The 25,122-nt window shown below is 40.1% G+C and overlaps 1 protein-coding gene across 3 annotated transcripts in view; it reads right to left on the bottom strand.

Annotated features, from left to right (window-relative positions):
- The window catches only part of ABCB11 (ATP binding cassette subfamily B member 11), a 110,744-nt gene that overhangs the window by 22,443 nt on the left and 63,179 nt on the right, over positions 1-25,122 (bottom strand). For all 3 annotated transcript variants that reach the window (XM_008258414.5, XM_089327898.1, NM_001082083.1), the window contains 4 exon segments: positions 22,731-22,833; positions 6,216-6,377; positions 560-664; positions 308-469 (listed from right to left, as the gene is read on the bottom strand). In XM_008258414.5, the coding sequence (XP_008256636.3) occupies positions 308-469; positions 560-664; positions 6,216-6,377; positions 22,731-22,833 (532 nt within the window).

Raw genomic sequence — 25,122 nt, 5'->3', positions numbered from 1 at the left:
AAATTGTCCCATACCGTTTTTAATATTTTTGGATTGACAGTATTGCAGTATAGCACTATCAACCCATTGAGTTTTTTTTTCCACGAGTACTCTACCACCACTGCTATGTCCCCACTAAGCGGGGACAGAGCAGGAAGTCGCCATCCTTGAAGAAGACAGAGCAAGCCCTCTCCAGACACTGAATCTGCTGGTGCCCTGACCTTGAACTTCCCAATCAACAGAACTGTGAGAAATAAGTTTCTGTTATCCATCACCCAGTCTAAGGTGTTTTGTTTCAGCAGCTCAAACAGTTACCTCCACAGCTTACCCCTTGAACTTGGGAAGCATCTGTAGCAAGTCTTGTTGTCAGTGCTCCAGGGCTATTTCTGAGGTCATCAAACCAGCCAATGTCTTGCCCTAACATTGCCCTAAAACCAAATTTACGTAGCCTTTTTGTGAGGAGCTCTCCAGACTTGGCAAAAGTGTAACCCTAAAACAAAAGAAGGAATTTTTAGAGACATTTTAATATGAAAAGCACTGGAAATAGCTCAATCACTTACTAAAAGACAACATTTCTTACCTGCAGAAACTGGGTGAAAAAGGATACACAGCCCAATGTTACAAAAAGTAGGCATATACCATTAATCTGTGACCTCTGCTCTTCTTTGTCAGGTAGTGAAAAAGTCTTTGAAAGATAGTAAGTAAGAAAGAGACTTCATTAATATAAATAATTACAAAATAAATGTACATGTTTAAATTAAATTTTTCTTTTTTCACCATTACATGTTTGTCCAAACCCACAGAACATAGACCAACAGTGAAACCTAGTATAAACTGTGGACTTGTGGACATCATGGTGTGTCAACATGGTTCATTGACTTTGATAACTATACCCCCAGATGAGGCATGTTTATAATATGGAGGAAGGCAGAGGGTACACAGGAAATCTCCAAACTTTCCTGTGAACCTGAAACTGATCTAAAATAAAAAAAATAAAAAATGGTTTCACTTTAAACACAGTACTTATTAAAACAAAGTCAGCTGTGAATATTATGATGATATACCTTAATCTCCTATGGAGCAGGAAGCCTGGTGAATGAAAACTAGTGGTGAGAACCTACAGAATTTTTGTGTTGTTTCTTTGCTCAGATTCAGCCATTGCTTTGATACAGATAAAAGAGATGATGAAATGATGTCAATCATTAAAGTAATAAGGCAGAGAAAAAAGGAAGGAAGGGAAAGAAGAGAAAGTGGGAAAGATAGGTAGGAGAAATGAATGAAGGAACTTGAGAATATGAGAATGTTAACTGGGATGCAAGAAAGATGATTTCCACAATTAGGTATCTTGCCTGTTATTAGTGTGTATATATGTATATATACATACACACACAAATATATAAAGTAGTTTATGAATAAACTATTTGTTATATAAAAATAAAATCATCATTAAGAAGGCAATTAGCTATCAAGGGATTGACTGGAATTGGTTTGAGAAAGAAAAAAAATCATGGCCTTCTGAGACTAAGGCTTTTGCCTCTGAATAACCAGAGATGGAAAACATTCCTGTCCCTAAATTATGGAGATTGTGAGTGAGGTTTTTAAAGTCTACAGTGAGTAGCAAACAGTATTCATAAGTCCATTCTGAACTTGCAGGTATTTGCTCAGGTAACATTGAGAACCAAGCTGTTGCGGTAAGAAAATGGAATGGACAAGTTCCAATGACAGTGAAATGGATTTTAGGAACAACAAAATCTTCCTAATTCATCTTAAATGATGGGGAGCTGCAGGATAAATTCTTATTTATTGTTTTCAATTAATTTGAATAACTAGAACTAGGTCAATAAAGAGTTGCTCAAAGAAAAACATTTATTCAATAAGCACTGAATGCTAAATAAATCTCCCTGAAAGCAATGTGTACTACTCCAATGACAAATCCTATTTTATGAAGTAAATAAAAGTAATCAGTTCAATTATCATAACTTCTGAAGTAGAAGAAAAGGCTTGGAATTAATGAGGTTTTTCCACATCTAAGACCGTTTCAAGGGCCTTTTAGTTATTAATACAGGTGCAAATGGGCTTGGAAAACAGCACATTACTTCTTCTTCTTCTTCTTTTTTTTTTTTTTTTTTTTGACAGGCAGAGTGGACAGTGAGAGAGAGAGACAGAGAGAAAGGTCTTCCTTTTCCGTTGGTTCACCCCACAATGGCCGCTGATCTGAAGCCAGGAGCCAGGTGCCTCCCTGGTCTCCCATGAGGGTACAGGGACCAAGGACTTGGGCCATCCTCCACTGTACTCCCGGGCCACAACAGAGAGCTGGACTGAAGAGGAGCAACCAGGACAGAATCCAGTATCCTTGGCCGGTGCTGCGGCTCACTAGGCTAATCCTCCGCCTAGCGGCGCCGGCACACCGGGTTCTAGTCCCGGTCAGGGCACCGGATTCTTTCCCAATTGCCCCTCTTCCAGGCCAGCTCTCTGCTGTGGCCCGGGAAGGCAGTGGAGGATGGCCCAAGTGCTTGGGCCCTGCACCCCATGGGAGACCAGGAGAAGCACCTGGCTCCTGCCTTTGGATCAGCGCAGTGCGCCAGCTGCGGCGGCCATTGGAGGGTGAACCAACGGCAAAAGGAAGACCTTTTTCTCTGTCTCTCTCTCTCACTGTCCACTCTGCCTGTCAAAAAAAAAAAAAAAAAAAAAAAGAAGAAGAAGAATCCAGCACCCAGACAGGGACTAGAATCCGGGGTGCTGGCGCTGCAGGCAGAGGATTAGCCTATTGAGCTGCGGCGCCGGCTGCACATTACTTCTTCCCATGATGATATCACTCACAAGTTTACTTTACATAGTTCACAAATTCAGGAATTTAAAGATATTTTTGGTTTGGTTTTTAAATCACTATACAAATATCGTGAAACCCCAAACTCTAATGCCACAATTTCCATTCTTCTCAAAAGTCAAATATTATAACCATGGACTCCAGAACTTCAGATTAGCCTATTTAACTTTCATTTTATGGATGGAAAACTAAAGTTCAAAACATTAAGCCGTTTGCTGGAGTTCATTCAGCCTGTAGTTATTATTGGGTAAGCAAATCCCTATTTCTCAGCTTCTAATGCTTGCTCCTTAGGTTCTGGTACTACCCACTTTTTCGGTGTTAACAGAATATATTTGGCTAATGTTAAAAGCCACAAAACTGTTTAGTTTGAGAGTAGACAATACAACCCTGTGAGAATGTCAATGATGCGTTGACATTGACAGCTCCATTGCAGGTGAAAGTCCATGCTAGAATTTCTGGTTTGGACCAGAAGAACCATAGACAATATTCTCTCCATTAGTTACTGAGTGGTGGTCAAGCTGAAGGCAGGAGTTACTAATTGCTGTTTTCTTCTAGCTTGGCCATTTCCTGAACCACTAGGTACGGATTGGATCTTAGAGAGCATCTCTGTCAATCCTTCATTTTATGGTTGAGGAGACTGAGGTCTAGAAAAGTGACATGATGTGACACCAGAGCATGCAGTATGTGGTCAGTAGCCAGCAGAGCCAGTTTCAGAAAGTCAGGTCTGCTGAGGGGAACGCCAAACTCTTTCCACAGAAGCTCCTACCCATGACGTGGGTGGAGCTGACTGAGTATTTTCATAAGACAGAAGGAAATAATCAGCAAAGAAGCTGACACCCTGGATTTCTTTGAAAAGCAAACATTCACAGCACAAGCCTGGATCTACTCTACCTTCTACACCTACACCTTTGCTCAATGGGTTGCATTTCTGCAGCCTCTCCCTACTAGAAGGACGGTCTCAGGGCAGCAGAGAACAGTCTTGGTTTTCTTATTCCCAACTCTACCTCCTAAACCAGCAACAGTGTCTGGTAAACAGTAAGTGCCCAACAAATACTTGTTGAACAAAGAGTGGATTTTTCTGTTTAATGTTTGTCTTCCTCATAGACTGGAAACTCCACCAGGGGAAAGAATCAAAACTGAATGATTCCTGTCCCCAGCAAGGTTTCCAGAGGAGACAATCACTGTCTACTGAACCAATAAAATAACATCTTCTTCTCTCTCTCTCAAATAAATGAGTTTTTAAAATGTGAAAAAAGAACATTCCTTTGATGTTGGTTGTTGTACTTACTGGGAATAAAAGCTCACTATTTATCAGATTTGCAGGGGTATGCATTTGGTGTAACAGTTAAGATGCCACTTGGGGAAAAAAGCTACCTCTTGGGACCCCTGCATCCTGGTTCAAGTCCTAGCTCTTCTTCTAACTCAGTTTGCTACTAATGCACACCCTGGGAGACAGCAGGTGATGGATTAAGTATTTGGGTCCTTGACACCCATGTGAGAGACCTGAATGGAGTTCCAACCTCCTTGGTTCAGCATGGCCCAGCACTGGCTGTTATGGGCATTTAAGGAGTGAACCACTGACGGAAGAGCTCTCCCTCTCTCTCGCTCTCGCTCTCTCGCTCTCTTTCTCTCTGCATTTGGGTAGTGAACCACCAATGGAAGATTTCTATCTCTCTCTTTCCTTTCCAATAAATGAAAATACATTTATTTTTTAAAAAAATTTTTGACAGGCAGAGTGGACAGTGAGAGAGAGAGAGAGACAGAGAGAAAGGTCTTCCTTTGCCGTTGGTTCACCCCACAATGGCCGCTGCGGCCGGCGCACTGTGCTGATCCGAAGGCAGGAGCCAGGTGCTTCCTCCTGGTCTCCCATGCGGGTGCAGCGCCCAAGCACTTGGGCCATCCTCCACTGCACTCCCGGGGCCACAGCAGAGAGCTGGCCTGGAAGAGGGGCAAATGGGAAAGAATCCGGCATGCCGAGCAGGACTAGAACCTGGGGTGCTGGTGCTGCAGGCGGAGGATTAGCCTATTGAGCTTTGTGCCGGCCAAAAATACATTTAATAAACAATTTTTAACAAAATATTGTGACACTACACAACCAGAAATTCAATTAATTGGTGTTGAAGGTTCCTGTGTTCCCAATTTCCTACCTCCTGAAGTTCCCTAAAATTAATGTGATTTCTTCCCTTACAGGGCAGTATAAAAATTAAAGAAGTGCCTGCAGCTCTCCAGGCACAACTGGCTTACTTCTGTTTGTGGGTTACTTATGTTTTTCTGTACAACTCATGCTTGTGGAGCATTTTCCTGATCAGGATCTCTACTAGAGAGATGACAAGGGAGATAAAAAGAAGAGGAAACCTAAGTTTTATTGTTATTAAACTCTGATGGTATGACGCACTAGTAGGCTCTTTAGGATAGGATTCAGAAAACCTGGGAACTAGTCCAGGCTTCATCACCTAATGGCTCTATCAGCTTGAATAAGTGAAAAAGTTCTTTAGTTTCAAGGTTTCCTGACTTGTTGAACTTACAGGGTTTGTGTGTATGGGTGTGTATGTGTGTGTGTATATGTGTAAATTTCCGCTAAGAAATCATGAGTGCATTTTGATAATTAATTTTGAAATCAAAAGGCTTTATTTGGACCTCTCTCTACAGTCACACTGACTGGGCTTGTATCCCGGCTCCCCCTGGTCATCCTAAGTTCCCTGTGCCTTCACTTGCTCCTTTGTAAAATGAAAATAATAAGAATAGCTACCTCTGATGGTTATTAGGAAACTTAAATGAACTGTTATACATAAAGTGCTTAGGTAGTACCTAACAAATGTTTGCAGTTGTCACAGCCATAAAGTCAGATGGAGAATATTAAAACGCCTTGGAAGTGAAAAAAATGGAAACAAGCTTATTGTTTATCCTTGCCTTATTTCACTTCTCTTTTTCCTTTCTCTCTTCCTCTCCATGTCCCCATTTCAATGGTGCAGTCAGGAGACTAGAGCATTTTGTACATCATGCACTCACACCTGCTATTATAAGTCAAATGTACCTCAGCTGTTCCACAAGATCAAAATTGTCCCTAAAATCCTTTTGCATTATTCAACAAACCAGCTTTGCATTCTGATTTGGCTTGCATATAGGTAAATTGTCTTTTTCCAACATTAAATCTGCAGCAACAGTATCATTTTTACAGGCCTGATGGCTGAAAGTTGCAGTCCAAACAAAAACACTCAACTCTACCTTCTTACCTTCCATGTAATGGAGACCCCAGGAATTTTTCATCCTTTAAAGATTAGTAAAAAGGGCTAACAAAAAAGAGCTAAATATATTAAAAACAATGAGCAGACCCTCAAAAACAATAATATTAACTGATACAAATGTGAAAAGTATGAGAAGAATAAATCTTGTCCAGTTTCTTGCTTACCCCAAGAATCTGGCTGAACAAGAAGGCATAGAGGGGTGTGACTGCCCCATTAACAGCGGCACCCATAGATCCAAGCAGCATGTAGGGCCATTCTGGAGCATTGAGTTTCATAATCCTTCTGACTGAGGCAGGTTCAATGTCTTCCGCAGGCAGGTCCTTGTCCTTGAGAGGAGAGAGCAATACATTGGTCATCCACAGTACACATCCTGCACGAGCTGTTTTATTATGCAGCAGACCATCTGGCATTCACAGAGTTGAGAATCATGGATTGGTTATGAGTAGTCTGTGAGTAATCTACAAGATGCAGTGATTTGTATTTTTTTAAGGAATCAATTTGAAATACTGAGACCATGCTGTGACTAGGACAAGAATGAATCTATAGGATTACTCATCTGAAAGTGAGTTTGTGGTTCTTCTTACTTCATGAAAGTATAAACTATCAGGAAGTAATAAGGATGCTGGATCTTTACTATAGCTGTATTTATATATGTGAGGATCTGCAAAATTTTCAAGATATGGTTTTTCAACATAAATGTCAATCTTCTGTAAAGCAGTAACTGGCTACTACTCTGAAGCAGGCCAGGATATCTAAAATAAGACAAAATAATTTACAATATTTATTAGTTTGTGTCAACAACTATCATTTAAATGTTTTTAGTAAGATCTTCCTTAATTAGTGCCCAGAAGTAAGTGGTGTTTCATTGGATTTCTAAATTTCACCTTTCCTTCTCAAGGAGTGAAAATTAGTCAGCATTGCCTTATTCTGATCTCTGTAGTTGCCATTAAAGTGTCAGAGATAGCAAGTTTTTATTCCCCTAAAGGCAAGTATTGTTTATAGAACCCTATAGATTTTTTTAAAAGATTTTATTTATTTATTTGAGAGGCAGAATTACAGACAGAGAGAAAGATCTTCCATCCACTGGTTCACTCCCCAAATGTGCACAATGGCCAGAGTTGGGCCGATCCAAAGCCAGGAGCTTCTTCCAGGTCTCCCACATGGGAACAGGTTTCCAAGCACTTGGTCCATCTTCTACAGCTTTCTCAGGCCATAGCAGGGGGCTGAATCAGAAGTGGAACAGCTGGGACTGAACGGGAGCCCATATGGGATGCTGGTGCCGCAGGCAGATTAACCTACTGTGCCACAGTGCCAGCCCCATGAATGCTATAGCTTTTGCCATCATTTTTACTTGCTACTGCTGTTACTCAGGCCTTCATATTTCAGCCCATTTATTCAATAATTTGTTAGATGTATTACTCACTCTGTTTCAGAAAGATTTTTGAGGCTTAAATTTGTATTGATTTTTTCACTTTCTCTATTAAAATATACTCAAAATCTATAGTAAATTGGTGATAATTAGAGCAGTCCAACCAAGAGAACTGAACAGACAGGCTCCTCACTGAACTTTGCCACTTTAAACAACAAAGGAGGTTGACTGCGGGAAAGTTTCAGTAAAGAAGTTATGGGAACTCCAAACAGCACAGACTCCGAAAGTCAGCCAAGAGAGTGGGGCAAAGCCACCATGGCTCCTACCCCAGTTCCCTGACTGAGGGATACCATCTTGCTCAAAAAAGGTAACCACTGCCTCTGACTGGCAGCCCTGACTGCAGAAGAATTCCATGATCTTCACTGGCTTTAAATCCAGTCTAGAAAACTGACTGGGGTCACAGCAACTGCTTTGTTCCACAAAAGGAACCTGCATTGCCTCTGTGTCCCCACAGCCCTGGGCTGAAACTGAAGTCCCACAGCCTCTGCTAAACTCCATTCTGTTTTAGGGGACAGCAAGTATCCGGGTCACAGCCAGAAGCCCCACAGCCAGAGCCAGAGGCAGGGCACTTCATAGGGCAGACAGCAGGACCCTTTGGATCCCACAGCTGCAGAACTACTGGGCACAAGCCCCTAGAGCTATGATTGCTCCCTCTGATTGTGAGAAGATCTCCTGGTTTGGGGGCTCAGTGCCAGCAGCAGCCAATACAACAGCCCAGAGGAAGTCCCCTTTGCATCTCTTAGCCAGGGCACATCCCCAGCACCACCCTTTCATACCCTGTGGGAACCAGGTCTGCTGTGTGTACTGAAGCTCTGCGACTGGCTGTTGGTGCTACAATCGCTGGAGTAACTCACTTACTGGTGGGACCTAGAGGGCCCTATCTTCATTTGTTTGCTTCAGGCCTGCATCTGCTAGAGCAGAGTCACCAGTATAACATGTGATCAATGCCTGGTATTTTGGTAAGTTACCTTCTGAGTCCTACAGTCTCAGGACTGTGCTTGTTAGTTATATTCCACCTGAGTTTATTTCCAAGGACTCTGTATAAGAAACTCATTGTATCCTGCAGCCTGGGTCTGTGAGTAAGTCTCAGAGACACTGGTGCTCACCCATGGCACCCGAGGAAGGCCTTAACTGCATCACACTGGTTGAGGTTTGCACAACAAGTGAACAGTCTCTAGCATAACCTATGCTTTCTCATGAGACCTGGACAAGGTACAGCTCCATGACTATGACTATTGGTACTATATTCCTTAGAGCCACTGGTCCCACCTTGTAGGACATAGGGGAAATATTACCTGCATTCCACTGTCCAGGCCCATGTTTGCCTATGCACAATCCTCAGCATAACCTGTATTCATCCCATGGGACCAGGGCAAGGTCCCTTTTATATCCGGCATTTCTGGGACTAGGACTTTTGATGCTATAAATTCCAGCATCACCCACACCCACCCAGCAGGCACTGGAAAAATTCTCATCCACATAACACAGTTCCAGGGCCACAGTTATTGGAGCCACAAGCCCCAGCATGATTCAGGCTTAGCCGTGGGGGCAAGGAGAAAGCCTTCTCTGTGTCCCACTCACCAAGAACATGGCCATCGCAAACTCCAGTGTGATTGACACTGAACTGTCTGGAGAGTTAAGACACACACTTTTGGAAGCCCACATCCACTTCAGTTGAGAGCTTGCAATAGAACACACCAAGAAGAAAAAATGTCTGATCTTGAAGATGACTTTTGAAATAACCCAGTCAGACCAAAATAAAGGAAAAGAATGAAAAAGAATGGAGAAAGCCTACAACACATACAGGATACAATTAGGTGAAAAAATACATTATAATGAAAACTGGAGGGGAAGAGAAGGAAAAATCCTTGAGAACCTATTGAATGAAGTTTCATTTAAAAATTTTCTAAGTCTTGAGAGAGCTATAGACATCCAAACACAGGAAATTCAATAGACCCTGACAGGATGCAACCAAACAGAAATAAAGAAAAATGAAAATAAAAGAAAGAAAAGAAAAAAAGAAGAAAGAAAAGATCTTCTCCAAGGCATATTATAGTCAAATTGTCAAAAGTTAAGGACAAGGTGAGAATCTTAAAAAATGTAAGAGAAAAATATCAACTAACAGCAGAAACCTTATCAGTAAGAACAGGTGGGGGTGATATATCAAGGTTTCGAAAGAAAAAAATTCTAATATTAAATCCAGTGAAGCTCCCCTTAAAAAGTGAAGGAGAAATAAAGTATTTCCCAAACAAACAAAAACTGAGAGAATTCATCACCATCAGATAAACCTTAAAAGAAATTCTGAAGGGAATACTACATTAGAAGCAAGCATCATGAAAACACATGGAGGTATACAATTCACTAACAGAGCACATACACAAAAGAGAAGAGAATTCAAACTTACGACAAAAAGTATGAAAGCACAAAGAATTAATAAGAGGCAGAAACAAACAGAAAACATGTAAATCAGTAATCAATCAACTAAAGGACAATAGTTCTTATTTATCAATATTAATGTTTAGTATAAATGGATTCAATTCTCCAGTCAAAAGATAAAGATGGGCCAAATGGATAAAATGACAAGATCCAAATATATGCTGCCTACAGGAAACTCATTGCACAGGTAAAGATATACATAGACTGAAAGTGAGGGGCTATAAAAGGATTTACCATGAAATTGAAACCACATATGAGCTGGAGTAGCCATACTCATATCAGATAAAACAGACTTCAAATACAGAACTATAAAAAAGTGACAAATAATATATTGATAAGAGGATTGATTCAGCAGTAAGATATAATAATCATAATTATATTTGTACCCAACACTAGACTACCCAATTATAAAAACAACTCTTGTTAGATTTAACAGGGAGAAATAGACTCCACATAATTATAATGGGTGACTTCAATATCCCACTGTCATCGATGGATCATTCAGACAGAAAATCAACAAGGATACATCAGAACTGAACCACACTATGTGAACAAAAGGACCTAGCAGACATTTACAGAACACTTCATACAATAACTGCTGAGTACACGTTATTCTTGTCAGCACATGGAACATTTTTGAAGATAGACCACATATTCACCTACAAATCAAGTATCATTAAATTATTAAAATTAAAATTATATTATGTTTCTTCTTAGATCACAAAGGAATAAAACTAGAAATCAATAAGAACAACAACAGAAATTGAAAAATAATGGAAAATGAACGACATGCTCTTGAATGATAAATGGGTCATTGAAGAAATTTAAAAATTTCTTGAAAAAAATACAACATATCAAAATCTGTAGAATACAAAGCAGTAATAGGGGAAGTTTATAGCAATAAGTACCTACATTCAAAAAATAGAAAAATCTCTAAACAATTTAACAGTGCATCTTAAAGACAGAGAAGCAAGAAGAAACCAAACCCCAAATTATCAGGAGGCAAGAAATAATAATCAGAGTAGAAATAAATCAAATTGAAACTAAAATATATAAAAGATCAATAAAACAAAAAGCTGTTTTTTTTTGGAAATATAAACAACTGCTTTGTAGTATGTCCTGAAATCTGGTATTGTTATGCCTCTGCCTTTGTTTTCATTGTATAAGATTGCTTTAGCTATTCGAGGTCTCCTGTTTTTCCATATGAATTTCAGCAACATTTTTTCTAGATCTGAGAAGAATGTCTTTGGTAGTTTGACTGGTAACACATTGAATTTGTAAATTGCTTTCAGAGGAATGCACATTTTGATGATATTGATTCTTCCAATCCATGAACATGAAAGATTCTTCCATTTTTTGGTATCTTCTTCTATTTCTTTCTTTAATGTTTTGGAACCCTCATTGTAGGGATCTTTGACTTCCTTGGTTAAATTTATACCAAAGTATTTTTTGTGTAGCTATTATAAATGGGGTTGGTCTTAGAAGTTCCTTCTAAGCCATGGCATTGTCTGTGTATTGATTTCATATCTTGCTAATTTACCAAACTCTTCTATGAGTTCCAACTGTCTCTTGGTGGAGTCTTTTGGATCCCCTATAATAGAATCATGTCATTGCAAATAGGGATAGTTTGATTCCCTCTTTCTCAATTTGAATCCCTTTGATTTCTTTTTCTTGCCTAATGACTCTGGCTAAAACTTCCAGGACTATGTTGAATAGCAATGGTGAGAGTGGGCATCCTTGTCTGGTTCTGGATCTCAGTAGGAATGCTTCCAACCTTTCCCCATTCAACAGGACACTGGATGTGGGTTTGTCATAAACTGCCTTGATTGTATTGAGGAATGTTCCTTCTATACCCAATTTGCTTAGAATTTTTTCATCATGGAAGGGTGTTGTATTTTATCAAATGTTTTCTCTGTATCTATTGAGATAATCATATGGTTTTTGTTCTTCAGTGTATTAATGTGATGTATCACATTGATTGGTTGATTTGCAAATGCTAAACCATCCCTGTATACCAGGGATAAATCACATTTGGTCCAGGTGATTTGTTGTTGGATTTGATTGGCCAGAATTTTGTTGAGGATTTTTGCATCTATGTTCATCAGGGAAATTGGTCTGCATTTCTCTTTCTCTGTTGCATCTTTTCTGGGTTTAGGAATTAAGGTGATGCTGGCTTTATAGAAAAAATTTGGGAAGATTCCCTCTCTTTAAATTGTTTTGAATAACTTGAGAAGAATTGGAGTTAATTCTTTAAATGGTAGAATTCAGCAGTGAAGCCATCTGGTCCTGGGCTTTTCTTTGTTGGGAGGGTCTTTATTACTGATTCAATTTCCATCTTTGTAATGGGTGTGTTTAGGTTTTCTATGTCTTCGTGGTAGGTTGTATGTGTTCAGGAATCTATCCATTTCCTCTAGGTTTCCCAGCTTATTGGCATACCACTCTTTGTAGTAATTTCAGATGATTCTTTTTATTTCTATGGTGTCTGTTACATTTACTTTTTAATCTCTAATTTTATTGATTTGGGTATTTTTTTTTTGGTTAGTTGGGTCAATGGTGTGTCAATTTTATTCATTTATTGTTTTAAAAAACAATTGTCTTGCTGATCTTCTTCTTCTTCTTCTTCTTCTTCTTATTATTATTATTAATTCATTTGAAATTCAGAGTTACACAGAAAGAAGGAGAGGAAGAGAGAGATAAAGAGGTCTTCCATCTGCTGGTTCATTCCCCAATTGGCTGCAATGGCCAGAGCTATGCCGATCCGAAGCCAAGAGCCAAAAGATGCTTTCAGGTCTTCCCACATGGATGCAGGGGCCCAAGGACTTGGACCATCTTCCAATGCTTTCCCCATTTTGCTGATAGTTTGTATTGTTATCTTGGATTCAATTTTGTTGACTTCTTCTCCAATTTTAATTCTTTCTTTTCTCCTACTAGTTTAGACTTGGTTTGCTGTTGTTTTTCGGGATCCTGAGATGCATTGATAGCTCATTTATTTTGTGCTTTTCCAATTTCTTGATGCAGGCACCAATTGCTATAAACTTTCCTTTTAACACTGGTTTTACTGTATCCCATTAAGTTTTGATATGTTGCATTGTCATCTTCATTTTTTTCCAGTAATTTTTTTTATTTCTTCTATGACCACTGTTCATTCAGGAGCATGTTGTTCAGTCTCCACGTGTTTGCATATGTTCTAGAGATTCCTGAGTTGCTGATTTCCAGCTTCATTGCACTGTGGTCCAAGAAGATACATTGTATGATTTTGATTTTTTTGAATTTGCTGAGACTTGTTTTATATCCTAGCATGTGGTGAATACCAGAGAAGGTTCCATGCACGTTGAGAAGAATGGGTATTCTGCAACTGTAAGATAAAAAGTTCTACAGATATCTGTTAGGTCCATTTGGTGTATAGTGCCGATTAACTCTGTTGTTTCCTTGCAGATTTTCTGTCCATTTCATCTGTCCATTGCTGAAAGTGGCATATTGAAATCCACTATTAGTATTGTATTTGAGTCTATGTCTCCCTTTAAATCCCTTAACATTTCTTTTAAATAGCCAGGTGCCCTGTAATTAGGTGCATATACATTTATAATAGTTACATCTTTCTGTTGAATTGATCCCTTGATCATTACACAGCATCCTTTGCCTCTTTTAACAGGTTTTGTGATAAAATCTATATTGTCTGATATTAGGATGGCCACAATGGTGTTTTTTTTTTTTTTTTTTTTTTGGATTCTGTTAGCACAAAATATCTTCTTCCATTCTTTCACTTTCAGTCTGTGTGCATCTTTGTTGGTGAGATGTGTTTCTTGTAGGCTGCAAATAGGTGGGTTTTGTTTTTTAATCCATTCAGCCAGTCTGTGTCTTTTAACTGATGAGTTGAAGCCATTTATATTCAAGGTGACTTGAATATAACAACTTGAAGTAACGACTTTGCTCTGCCATTTTTACGTAAATATTCCTATTCTTTACTTTGGGTTTATTTTGTACTTTTTGGGGAGGTTTCCTTCCTTTATCTTCTTCCATATTGATGACCATGTTTTTGTGTTTCTTTGTGCAGCACATCCTTAGGCAACATCTGCAGGACTGGAAGTATGGTGAAAAATTCTTCCATTTCTGTTTGTCATGGAAGGTCTTTATTTCACCTTCGTTCATAAATGAGAGCTTTTCAGGGTGCAATATTCTGGGTTGAAAGTTCTTTTCTCTTAAGACTTGCAGTACATCTTGCCATTCTCTCCTAGCCTGTAGGGTTTCTGATGAGAATTCTACTGTGCATCTAATTGGAGATCCTCTGAAAGTAATCTGGTGTTTCTCTTCTGCACATTTTAGAATCTTTTCTTTATGTTTTACTGTGGAGAGTTTGATTACAATGTGTCATGGTGAAGATATTTTCTGGTCATGTGTACTAGTTCTATGTGCTCCCTATACTTGGACATCCCTCTCTTTTTCCCAATTGGGAAAATTTTCTGCTATTATTTCACTAAAAAGGCCTTCCAATCCTTTATTTCCATGCCTTCAGAAACTCATAGAACCTGTATATTTGGTCATTTGATAGTATCCTGTAGATTCCCAACAGTGTTTTTTAGTTTTCTAATTTCTTCTCAAGTTTGGTCTGACTGTAAAATTTCCTATGCTTTAGGCCGGCGCCGTGGCTCAATAGGCTAATCCTCCACCTTGCGGCGCCGGCACACCGGGTTCTAGTCCCGGTCGGGGCGCCGGATTCTGTCCCGGTTGCCCCTCTTCCAGGCCAGCTCTCTGCTATGGCCAGGGAGTGCAGTGGAGGATGGCCCAGGTGCTTGGGCCCTGCACCCCATGGGAGACCAGGAAAAGCACCTGGATCCTGGCTCCTGCCATCGGATCAGCGCGGTGCGCCAGCTGCAGCGGCGGCCATTGGAGGGTGAACCAACGGCAAAGGAAGACCTTTCTCTCTCTGTCTCTCTCTCTCACTGTCCACTCTGCCTGTCAAAAATAAAAAAATAAAAAAAAAATTTCCTATGCTTTGTCTTCTAAGTTGGATATTCTTTCTTGTGCTTCACTGATTCTGTTGTTAAGGCTTTGCATTGCATTTTTTATTTGTTCTACTGAATTCTTTGTTTCTAAGATTTCATTTTGATTTCTCTTTAAGATCTCAATTTCGTGGGAGAAATTTTCTTTAATGTCATGTTTGGATTTCATTAGTTCATGTATTTGCTTCTGATTACTTCTAAGTAACCCTATTATCAATTTTTTAAATTCCATTTCTGGCATTTCTGCAATCTTATCTTCTTCACAATCTAGTATGGAAGTGTTGTGCTCTTTTGGGGTGTCATGTTGTCTTCCTTATTCTTGTTTCTTGAATTGGTGCATTGTTATTTGGCATTTGTGGAGATGCTCATTGGTCTTTTTCTCTGTGGTGGCTTTTATCTTTGGACTATGTCTGAGTGGATTAGTGGAGTGTCTGCTTTCAGGGAATACCTAGAGGTCTATGATGGGTCTGTCCAAGGAGCTCTGTTCACTGCTCCAGGGTGAAGGGTGTGTATGAGGTGACATATTCAGGTTAAATCTCCTCTTTTTTTCTTTCTTCTTCTTTTTTTATCTGAGGGGAGGTTTGTTCTTGTCTGTTGGCATAAACTCAGCTGAGCTCTTCTCCTCAAAGGAGACCAGTGCCTGGGCACTAATCCCAGTGTGTATAGTATGCATCCGTTCTGCCACATGGGCAACACAAAGGATTTCTGCAGTCCTCAGTGTAAGTTTAGATTTCCAAGCAATGTCCCTCACCAGATAACCAGGGAGCCCTGATTTCATGGAATCTCCCACAGTGACTGCGCAAAGTTCCAGCTGCACCGAGTCCTCCCATGCAGCCTCAGTGTTTTCACAGTCCTGGCACACAAGCCTCCATAGTCACGAGCACCCAGCTCCTATCTGTTCTCTACCAGACTCAGTAATCTCTGCTTGGCTGCTGTTGGGCATGGACATGAGCTGGCGCAGCTCTTACATATGTCTAATATGGCACCTGCTCTCTATCAGCTTGTTACAGGATGCTGTTGCAGGGTGATCGGGGAGAGAGAAAATGTGCCCCCACTTTGTTTGCTCTCCTCTAGTTTGGCAGGTACACTATCCCCCAAGAGGCTCCAAGCTAGATTCCCTCTAGGCTCTTCCTGCAGCTTTTTCACCAGAGGTTTAGACTACTGCGGTCTGGTTTCATCTCCCTCTCTAACGCTGGTGTGGAGGCTCTTGGCTGCTGGGGTACTGAGTTGTGCATGTCCTCGCCCTCCAGGTAGGTTCACTGTGTCCCTCCAATTTGCAGTTTCCTCTGCTGTTTTCTACCTAACTCTTCCCTGAGAATGCACTTTTTCCACTTTTTAAAACTATTTTCTCCTAGACTAGAGCAGCAAGTTCCCTCTCTACTCTGCCATCTTAATCCAGTCCAAGAATTAATATTGTTAAAATGCCCATATTACCTACTGCAATCTCTAGATTCAATATAGTCTCTATCAAACTATCAATGACATTCTTTACAGAATTAGAAAAATATAGGGGCTGGCGCTGTGGTGCAGTAGGTTAACGCCCTGGCCTGAAGCACTGGCATCCCATATGGCGCTGGTTCAATACCCAGCTGCTCCACCTCCAATCCAGCTCTCTGCTGTGGCCTGGGAGAGCAGTAGAAGATGGCCCAGGTACTTGGGTCCCTGCACCCGTGTGGGAGACGCCGAGGAAGCTCCTGGTTCCTGCCTTTGGATTGGCACAGCTCGGCCATTGCAGCCAACTGGGGAGTGAACCAGTGGATGGAAGACCTCTCTCTCTCTGTGTGTGTCTCTCCTCTCTCTGTGTAACTCTGTGGAAGAAAAGGAAGGGAAAGGGAAAGGGAAAGGGAAAAGGAAGAAGAGGGGAGGGAAGGGAAGGGGGGGGGAGGGGAGGGATGATCCCAAAATTTGCAAGACCCAGAATAGCCAAAATGATCTTGAGGGGAAAGAAATCAAGATTAAATCCTCACAGTACCTGATTTCAAAACCTACTATAAAGCTTTAGTAATTAAAACATCATGATACTGGCATAAAAACTGACACATAGATAAATGGAACACAATACAGAACCCCAAAATTATTCCACATATGTATGGCCAACTGACCTTTATAAAAAGGTGCCAAAACATACACTGGGAAAAATCTTTTCAATAAGTGGTGCTGGCAAAATTGGATAAATGAAATATGTATATATATTTGTATGTGTGTTTGCATAAGAATGAATTTAGCTCCCTACCTCTCACTATATGTAAATTTCAACTCAAGCTGGATCAGATTTCAATGAAAGGCTTGAAACTATGAAATTGCTAGAAGAAAATATTATGAGAAACACTACACATTGTTGTAGACAATGATCTTTTAGACCTCCAAAGCACACAATAAAAGCAAATCTAAAAACAAATGGGGCTATATTGAACTTCTGAAACTTCTACACAGGTAGGGAAGCAACTGATGCAGTGAAGAGACATTCGACAGAATGGAAGAAAAGATTTGCAATCTACTTACCCAACAAAGGCTTAATATCCAGAATAGAACTCAAAAAAAAAAAATCGACAATAAAACCACCAATCCAGTTAAGAAATGGGGAAAGGACTTGAATAGACAGTTCCCCTGGCATTGGTTGCCTAGAGTTTGTAAGCTGTCAGAGATGAAATAATTGAACGAGTGAGTATTAACGACAAAGTGCAAATGTTGAGGGCAGGCCACAAGAGAACTTGAAATCAGGCAATAATAATTTCATCACCAGCCTGAGCTGCTTTCCTGGATCCCATTTGGCTTGCAGCTATATTAAAATGGACAGGACATCAGGCTTTTATTTAAATTAGGTTGGTAATATAGGCTTTGACTTTGTAAGCAAAGGGAAAGCACAAGCAGAACAGGCATAGAAAGAAGGAGTTCTTGGATGAGCCCTCATGGCTATCGGTGGGCTACATCACACTGAGCACTTGAGCTCTGTGGGCCTCAGTCACTGCCTCCTTGGAATGAGAGGGCTGGTCCAGCTAGTTTTGGGGAGATAACTCATGTTTCTGCACATCACGTGAACAGAGACACTGACTACCTTTTTTCACTTTATTTTTCCAAGAATGCTTGTAGAGCAAACAGTCTTGGAATAAAGACTCCATGTCTTCACCTCAAGGAAAGGGCAGATGTGCTTCCTGCCCCACGTATCTTTTATAAAAAAGGCCCTTCAAGGTTAAGATTCCTCTCCTATAAGCACTCCATTTCATTTGAAGGCATCCTCTGGTCTTCGTTGCCTTACTCTGTGGGAACTGGCAGTTGAATTGGGGAACCAGTGCAAATGCTGGACTCTGGCTACTGCTATCACTATGAGTAGTAAAGTCATTTGTCCTGGTCACAGGGTTTTCCTTTATCCTGCCAACATCCAGGATATTGTTTCAAGCTAACTGGAGATACTGTAATACAGCAGAATATCAGTCCTGTTGCAGTTCTAGACAGTGGCTGGGACCCACATCTGGATGCTGACACACTCATTTGGGTCAGTTATTACCAATACAGATTCCTGGGTCTCATCACTAGAATTCCAATTCAGTGGGCTACTTATTCCTTATGCTGTTCTGGTGGTCCGAGATCAGTACCTGAACACCTCAGCAGTATGTGATCTCTAAGACTTCTCCCACCACTAGAGGTCTAGGATTCTGTACTTGTATGTTTTGGATATTGATGCTGTGTGGCACCAGCTGAGGGTGCACCTCTGAGCTTGTGAAGACGAGCTAGCATCCACAGAATTCTTCCTGCTCCCTGGTGACATTCAACTTCAGCATTTACAGGAGCTACTGCCTCACAGGAGGGTCTGTCCGCAACCTCACATGATGGAAATTTCTGTGATCTGCTGACACTCAAAGGTTTCCCTAACCGGAAACAATACCTAAGATATTCAAAAACAGTATGAAGTAATTTTTGTCCAGTTTTCAATCCCAGATAAACATAAAAACAGAAAGTATTTGATCTGAATAGTTTTATTTTGTTGGCTTACATTGATTGTGACTTTAAAGGAAATTGTCCTCTACCTTGCCACTACCCTCAAGTGCAGTTATTAAGCCTAAATGATGCAAAAAACTAAAAAACCTGCCACTGAGTAATGGTTTTTTGATTTAGTGATAGAATTTTATGTGATACAATAATAGTAAAAGAATAAAAAAAGCTATGTAATTAAAATCATTTTATAAATATAGATTTTTTCTCTGATTTTACAAAAATAGAAATGGTAAATGAATAAATTAACAGAAAATCAATAACTCAGAAAGGTAAAATTGTAGTCTGTATGTGTTTACTTATTACAGAGTATTTACCTCTATTGTAGTGTGGGGATTATTTTTTAAAATTATAAAGAAGTACCTGTCAACAACTGCATGGTGGGAGCTGGGACAGTAGCTCTTGTTTGTCTTTTCATCCCTAAAACAAAACTGAGCACAATAATGGTATGTAGCCATGTTTACTGGATAGAAGAATGAAGGGAGCCCATTGTGCATATGTGCAACAAAACATACACAAACATATATGAATTGCTCATCCTGCTATGTAGATGACTCATTGCTAGCCATGGGGCTTTTCTCAGTTTCCTTCCATTTCCTTGTGTAGGCCGGGGGAAATATAACTTGCTCCTTAAAGCTTATATCCTGCTTTATAAACACCTTTACACTGGGTTCTTCATTCCAATTCATTGAGGTTTCCTGCCTTGATAATAAGGTTAACATTTGATGGCAAGAGATGAAAACTATGACGAAGGGGCAGAGACTTTTCCACATGAACAAATACTGATAATCATTTTTATGGGTCCCGTCTGTGTCTTCTCTCTTGACCAATGGATTAAACCTCATTTGACCCCCAACCTGATCACATATATTTTCTGCTTTGTTTTTCAGTTTCACTAAAAGAGATGCCAAAATATTGGAGACTGGAACCCCTAGGCTGTGGCTTTCCTCTAATTCTAACCTCATCTTATAAGCACTACATCTGATCTTCTTATGGACACCAAGGGAACAGCCTGCACAGCGAGGAGAAACGGGCTGTCCTCTTAGCTCTGTGCTCAGAGTGAGTAACCCCACTTGGCTTGGGAAGCACGAACTCAGGAAACCATCTCTTCTGTTTCTGGAGTCAGTTCTCTAAAGTGACCACTAGGTGGAGATAACTCCTCTGTTGTAAGTAGACATTTAGTGGTAAACTACAGAAGGTAAAGTTGGCCTTCTCCATCAAATGAAAAAAGAGAAAAGGGGGGGGGGGTCTGAAGGAGGGAGGGGGAGGGAGAGAGACAGACAGAGACAGAGAGACAGAGAGAGAGTGGAAGGAAAGAAGGAAGAAAGGATTTTGTCAATCCTTGAGCTTGTAGAATTTAGTCAGGTATTAAAATACCAACTGAGCAACATCTATTCATACAATGTTACTTGGGATTAGAAATTTTATGAGTCAAATTTTATTAAGCCTAACTGTGGTGTTTCCTTTAACAATATAACTATTTCTCTTTTTATTTTTTTTAAATTTTTTATTTTTTGACATGCAGAGTGGACAGTGAGAGAGAGAGACAGAGAGAAAGGTCTTCCTTTTGCCGTTGGTTCACCCTCCAATGGCCGCCATGGCCAGCGCGCTGCGCTGATCTGATGGCAGGAGCCAGGTACTTATCCTGGTCTCCCATGGGTTGCAGGGCCCAAGCACTTAGGCCATCCTCCACTGCCTTCCCGGGCCACAGCAGAGAGCTGGCCTGGAAGAGGGGCAACCGGGACAGAATCTGGCGCCCTGACCGGGACTCGAACCCAGTGTGCCAGCACCGCAAGGCGGAGGATTAGCCTAGTGAGCCGCGGCGCCGGCCTTAACTATTTCTTTAAATCTAAACAATTCATACAATTTTTGCCCAAATAAGATCTTTTCTTCTTGGAGAGTTAGCAAATCACATTGTTTCCCTTGTCACTGATTTTTCTTTTCTTACTTTATATTTTCTTTAACTAGAGAGAATATAAAGTAGCATCTTTTAAAAACTTTACTGGCTTATTTTATGTTTCATTATAATGCTATTGAGTAACATATAATGTGGAACATTTTAATCTCTTTAAAATTATTTCCTATGTTTTACTTAGATTTCCATTTATGTTATGACTTCCTTCAGGGAACTCTTTGCAAATCTGATCGCCACCTCTGGAGGGCAATGTGATGATTCTCTGTGCTAAGCATATATCAGTTTAAGCAATAGTCAGATTTGCCTCCCCGCCCTCTTTTTTTCCCCTCCCTTCCTCTTATTTTCATCATCATTTCCCCAGAAACTAGGAAATATTGCAAAACTTGAAGGATTGGTACTGCTCTTTTTAAACTTCAAGTACTATTCTTTCTTTCTCCCTTGAAACTCTATTAAACTCCTTTTCTTACATACTGCACCTTTTAGTTGTTAGTGGAGCACCATGGCCACTATGAAATAGCTGCTTCCAGAAACAGAAGAGGAGCTGAATCTTCAATGGGAAAATGCAGTAAGAAACCATACTTGCTACAAGTGTTTTCTCCAACTGTGATTCATTCTGCTGCTCTCAGGAAAACATGTTCTACACAATTTGTTCAAACCAATTCCTTGATATTGAGATCTGTTTTCATTTAATATCAATATATTAAGACCAAAGGTGAGCCTTAATAATCTGTCATAGTCATAAGATTATAAAGAATACCATACTTTATTCCAAACTGTCCATCATGAATTATTGCTCACAAATACTTCCTAGTGGACTCACATCTTGAATTTCACTGAGGATAATTTGAAATTACATCATGCATAATAGATGTGCTTATAAAATATTCTCTTACTTATTTGCTTTGGTAAATGTTACAGTCTGGGGTTTATTTTACTGTAGAAATTCAATTTTTCATCCTAGTTTAATTCTTTACTGATATCCTACTTGGTTCAAGCCACTGGACTAGGTGTCCAAATTGATTCAAACACAAATAAGATGTCACTAAATTTAAAAAGCTTATAATTTACTTGCAAGGATAAAACAACATGATTCCAAGGGAGGTTCATGAAGAATATTGTCATGAAAATATTCTGAGGAAGTATACGTGGGGGATTGAAAGTGAGAGCCTCAGGGCTGAGGAATGAAGTGCGGAGCTCAAGAAGGTGTTGGAAGAGGACTGACAGATGGTCATGCACGTGAAAGCTAGACAATGTCCACAACAGCAGATCTGCGTCCTTATGATGACAGTTTCATATTTTTCCATGTGCTGACTCCTCTTCTTCCTCCTTCATTTTATGCTATTTTGAACTATGTTAAAATTAAGCCTTTTTAAACTAGACGGTATTATAAAATTGTGTGAAGTAGATAAATGTTCATAAAACCTAACTGAACTTCATTGATTCAAAAATTGTGATTGTGTAGGGTCTAGCATTGTCAAATACCTTTGCTCATCAAATGCTTTTGCCAATGTTAAAAGGAAATTCTAAAATTAAAAAAATATCTTGGGTTATTTGCAAAAACTTTTGCTACCTTTATATAACAAAAAAAATCTGTTAAGTACATATCATAAGTACATTCCCTGTTTGTTAAAATGGCTCCTCTAGGAATTATTAATTAATCCTTAATAGTACAGTTTTAGTTACCACATATTCATAAAGTAATTAAAAAGCGAATTTGTATTTCTTTCAAAGAAAATATTGTATAAATCTTAGAGTTTTCACCAGGTCCTAATGTCCTCCCATTTCACCAGAGTTAGTGAAACATTAATTAAATATTTGCCTAGAACATTCATATTGTCAGGTTTAAAGTGCACATAACAGTCCCCAGGAAAGGTTTCTCCCATCCCCCCAGGAGTGGTTGGTGCCTGACCTTTCTGTCTTCTTCATGAGTAGACTTATGATCTACAACAGCCATTGGAGGTTCATGTGCCAGGTAAGAAAGCTGAGACTTGGAGCGCTGCCGGAGAGACGCTCTGTAAGCGAACAGAAAGACGAGGGAGTCTGTCATTCATGGGCAGCCTGAAACAGGACTCGACTGGTGTGCAAGTTTACATCACATACTTCAAATAACAAAAATGCTTAGTAGGTCACTTGGCAAACAGATAGGGAAGCTTCCAGGTTAGATCTGACAAAGCTATTCTTAGAGCAGAGCTGATCAACTTGATGACTCTGGGCCTCAAGCTCCGTAGCTGCTGATCCCAGACTAAGATGCAGCCAGAAGAGAGAGAAGGAGAAGGGATAAAATTATCCTTCCAGTTCACCCACAAAGGCTCAAGACTCAAATACATCCAGACTCACATGACTGCTAATTGCTGCTTTGGCCATGCTCCATCACCTTTATCTCCCTTCTAACTTAGGCTCTGGTTTTGGTTTTTCTCTCCTCCCACACTTCACTCCCACTTAGCTATCCCTGATGTTCACTTAAAATATGATGCTACCTGGGTACAGATGAGTTTTTAAGAAGGAAATAGGCCCCCTGGTAAATTTTCCTCCAGGCTATTTACTGCTCCTAGGGTTGCACTAACAAAATTGCTATTGAACTATAACTTAGCTTAATGTGCTCATTCATTTATTAATTCAACAGAAACTCTTAGGGCACCTACAACATACAAACCAACGTTAGGTCTTTTGGGAGACACAAAGAGTAGTCAATCAGACTCCTCACTCAGGAGTTTAATCTTATAGAAGAGCAAGGCATGTACTTAACCCTGATGTTTGGAAGAGCTATAAGACAGGTTGAATAAAAATTTTGGGAATTCAAATGAAAATGAAGTGTTTGGCAAGTTTTACCCATAAACGCTTCATAGAGAATATGGCTAAAGTTGGATTTGACATTGGTCAACTAGAGGAAAGAGTAATTCTGATTGAGAGAACAAGATAAACAGATGCATAGACACAGGAGAAAACGGGGTATTTGTTAAATATACTCAGTACATGAGAAGCATAGGAAGTACAGGCAAACACCCCCGCCCCTACTGCGCATAGATTTCTGGGTAGGAGACTACTATTCTTTTGTATGTGAACATGAAAGCATATAGCACTGGAAACTCCTAGCAATTATGTTGAACCCTGTAGGAAAGAAGCTTCCTGAAAAATGAAGCCAACAGTGGAAAACTGGAGCTCAGAAGAGAAGAGAGGGAGAAATTGTATTTGTTGTGGACATATCACTGAAGCCCCAGCCTTGCCAAAAACCAAAGCATCTTTGAACTATTTACTGATGAGTGTAGATTCTTTCCCTTTAAAGGTTAAACCAAGTTAAATTAGGTTTTCAGTCATTTGCAAATAGTCTTAAATGATGCAGCCAGTGCTGAAGATTTGGGAGAAGGGAAGTAGCATTATCAAAGCTGTGCTTTAGAAAGCTTAACCTGAAATGAATAGTATACCTACTGTTTTAATGTAATTAGAACCATTCAGATCTCTCTCTCTCTCTCTCTCTCTCTCTCTCTCTCTGTGTGTGTGTGTGTGTGTATCCATGTGAAACTAGAATAAAACAACTATTAAGGTGATTTCTGCTTACTATATGCTCATCTAGTTTTCTGGAGAAAGCAGCATACATCATTGTGATATTTTGCTTCTGCATCCCACTGTTCATGGCATTGCCATCTCCTAAGTCAGCCAGGTTCAACTCTATGTATGTACCTCTAGTTCTCCACCACCCTGCCAAGTCTCATCATGTACATATATGAGACCACTGCTCACTTCCCCTCTCTGCCATTAGACTGATTTCTGGGACACTTCCCATTCATTCCTACCTGGCCTGAAACTCTACAGCAATGTTCATCTCTTTGGGTTAGGTAAATAAGGACAGGATATCTTTTCTAGAAAGTGCAAATAATAGCCTTGTGTCACCTGGAAAGAGCAGAGCACATGATAGGGGTGAGGCTTACGGTCATGAACCTAAAAAGCAGGCCCAAAGCAATGACATCAAGGAGAACTACGTGGAGAAGAGGAGGATATAAAGATACATGGACTATATCCAAGTTCTAAACATGGAAAGATCTATATCCTTGTCCCCTCAGGTAATTACTGTATTTCCTAAGTCTCTCTGGCCACTCTCCACCTGTTTAGAATAGGCTGCCACAAGGCCATGGGTGGTGAAGGTGCTAGACTGGTGCTCTACCTGCCAGCTGGTTCCCCCTTAACTCCTCCAAATGCCAGCATAAGAATTCCGTCACACTCCTTTTCAGAAGCCTACAATGTCTGCCCCTCCCTTTCTCAGAGCTGTACTCACTTCTCACTGCAAATAAAGAAAACTCATTTGG

Source organism: Oryctolagus cuniculus, chromosome 3, assembly GCF_051225735.1.
Source record: "Oryctolagus cuniculus isolate XC-2025 breed Fujian yellow rabbit chromosome 3, ASM5122573v1, whole genome shotgun sequence".
In the NCBI taxonomy this organism is placed as follows: Eukaryota; Metazoa; Chordata; class Mammalia; order Lagomorpha; family Leporidae; genus Oryctolagus; species Oryctolagus cuniculus.
Note: the sequence above shows the minus strand (reverse complement) of the source record. Positions and strands in the feature narration are given on the sequence as shown.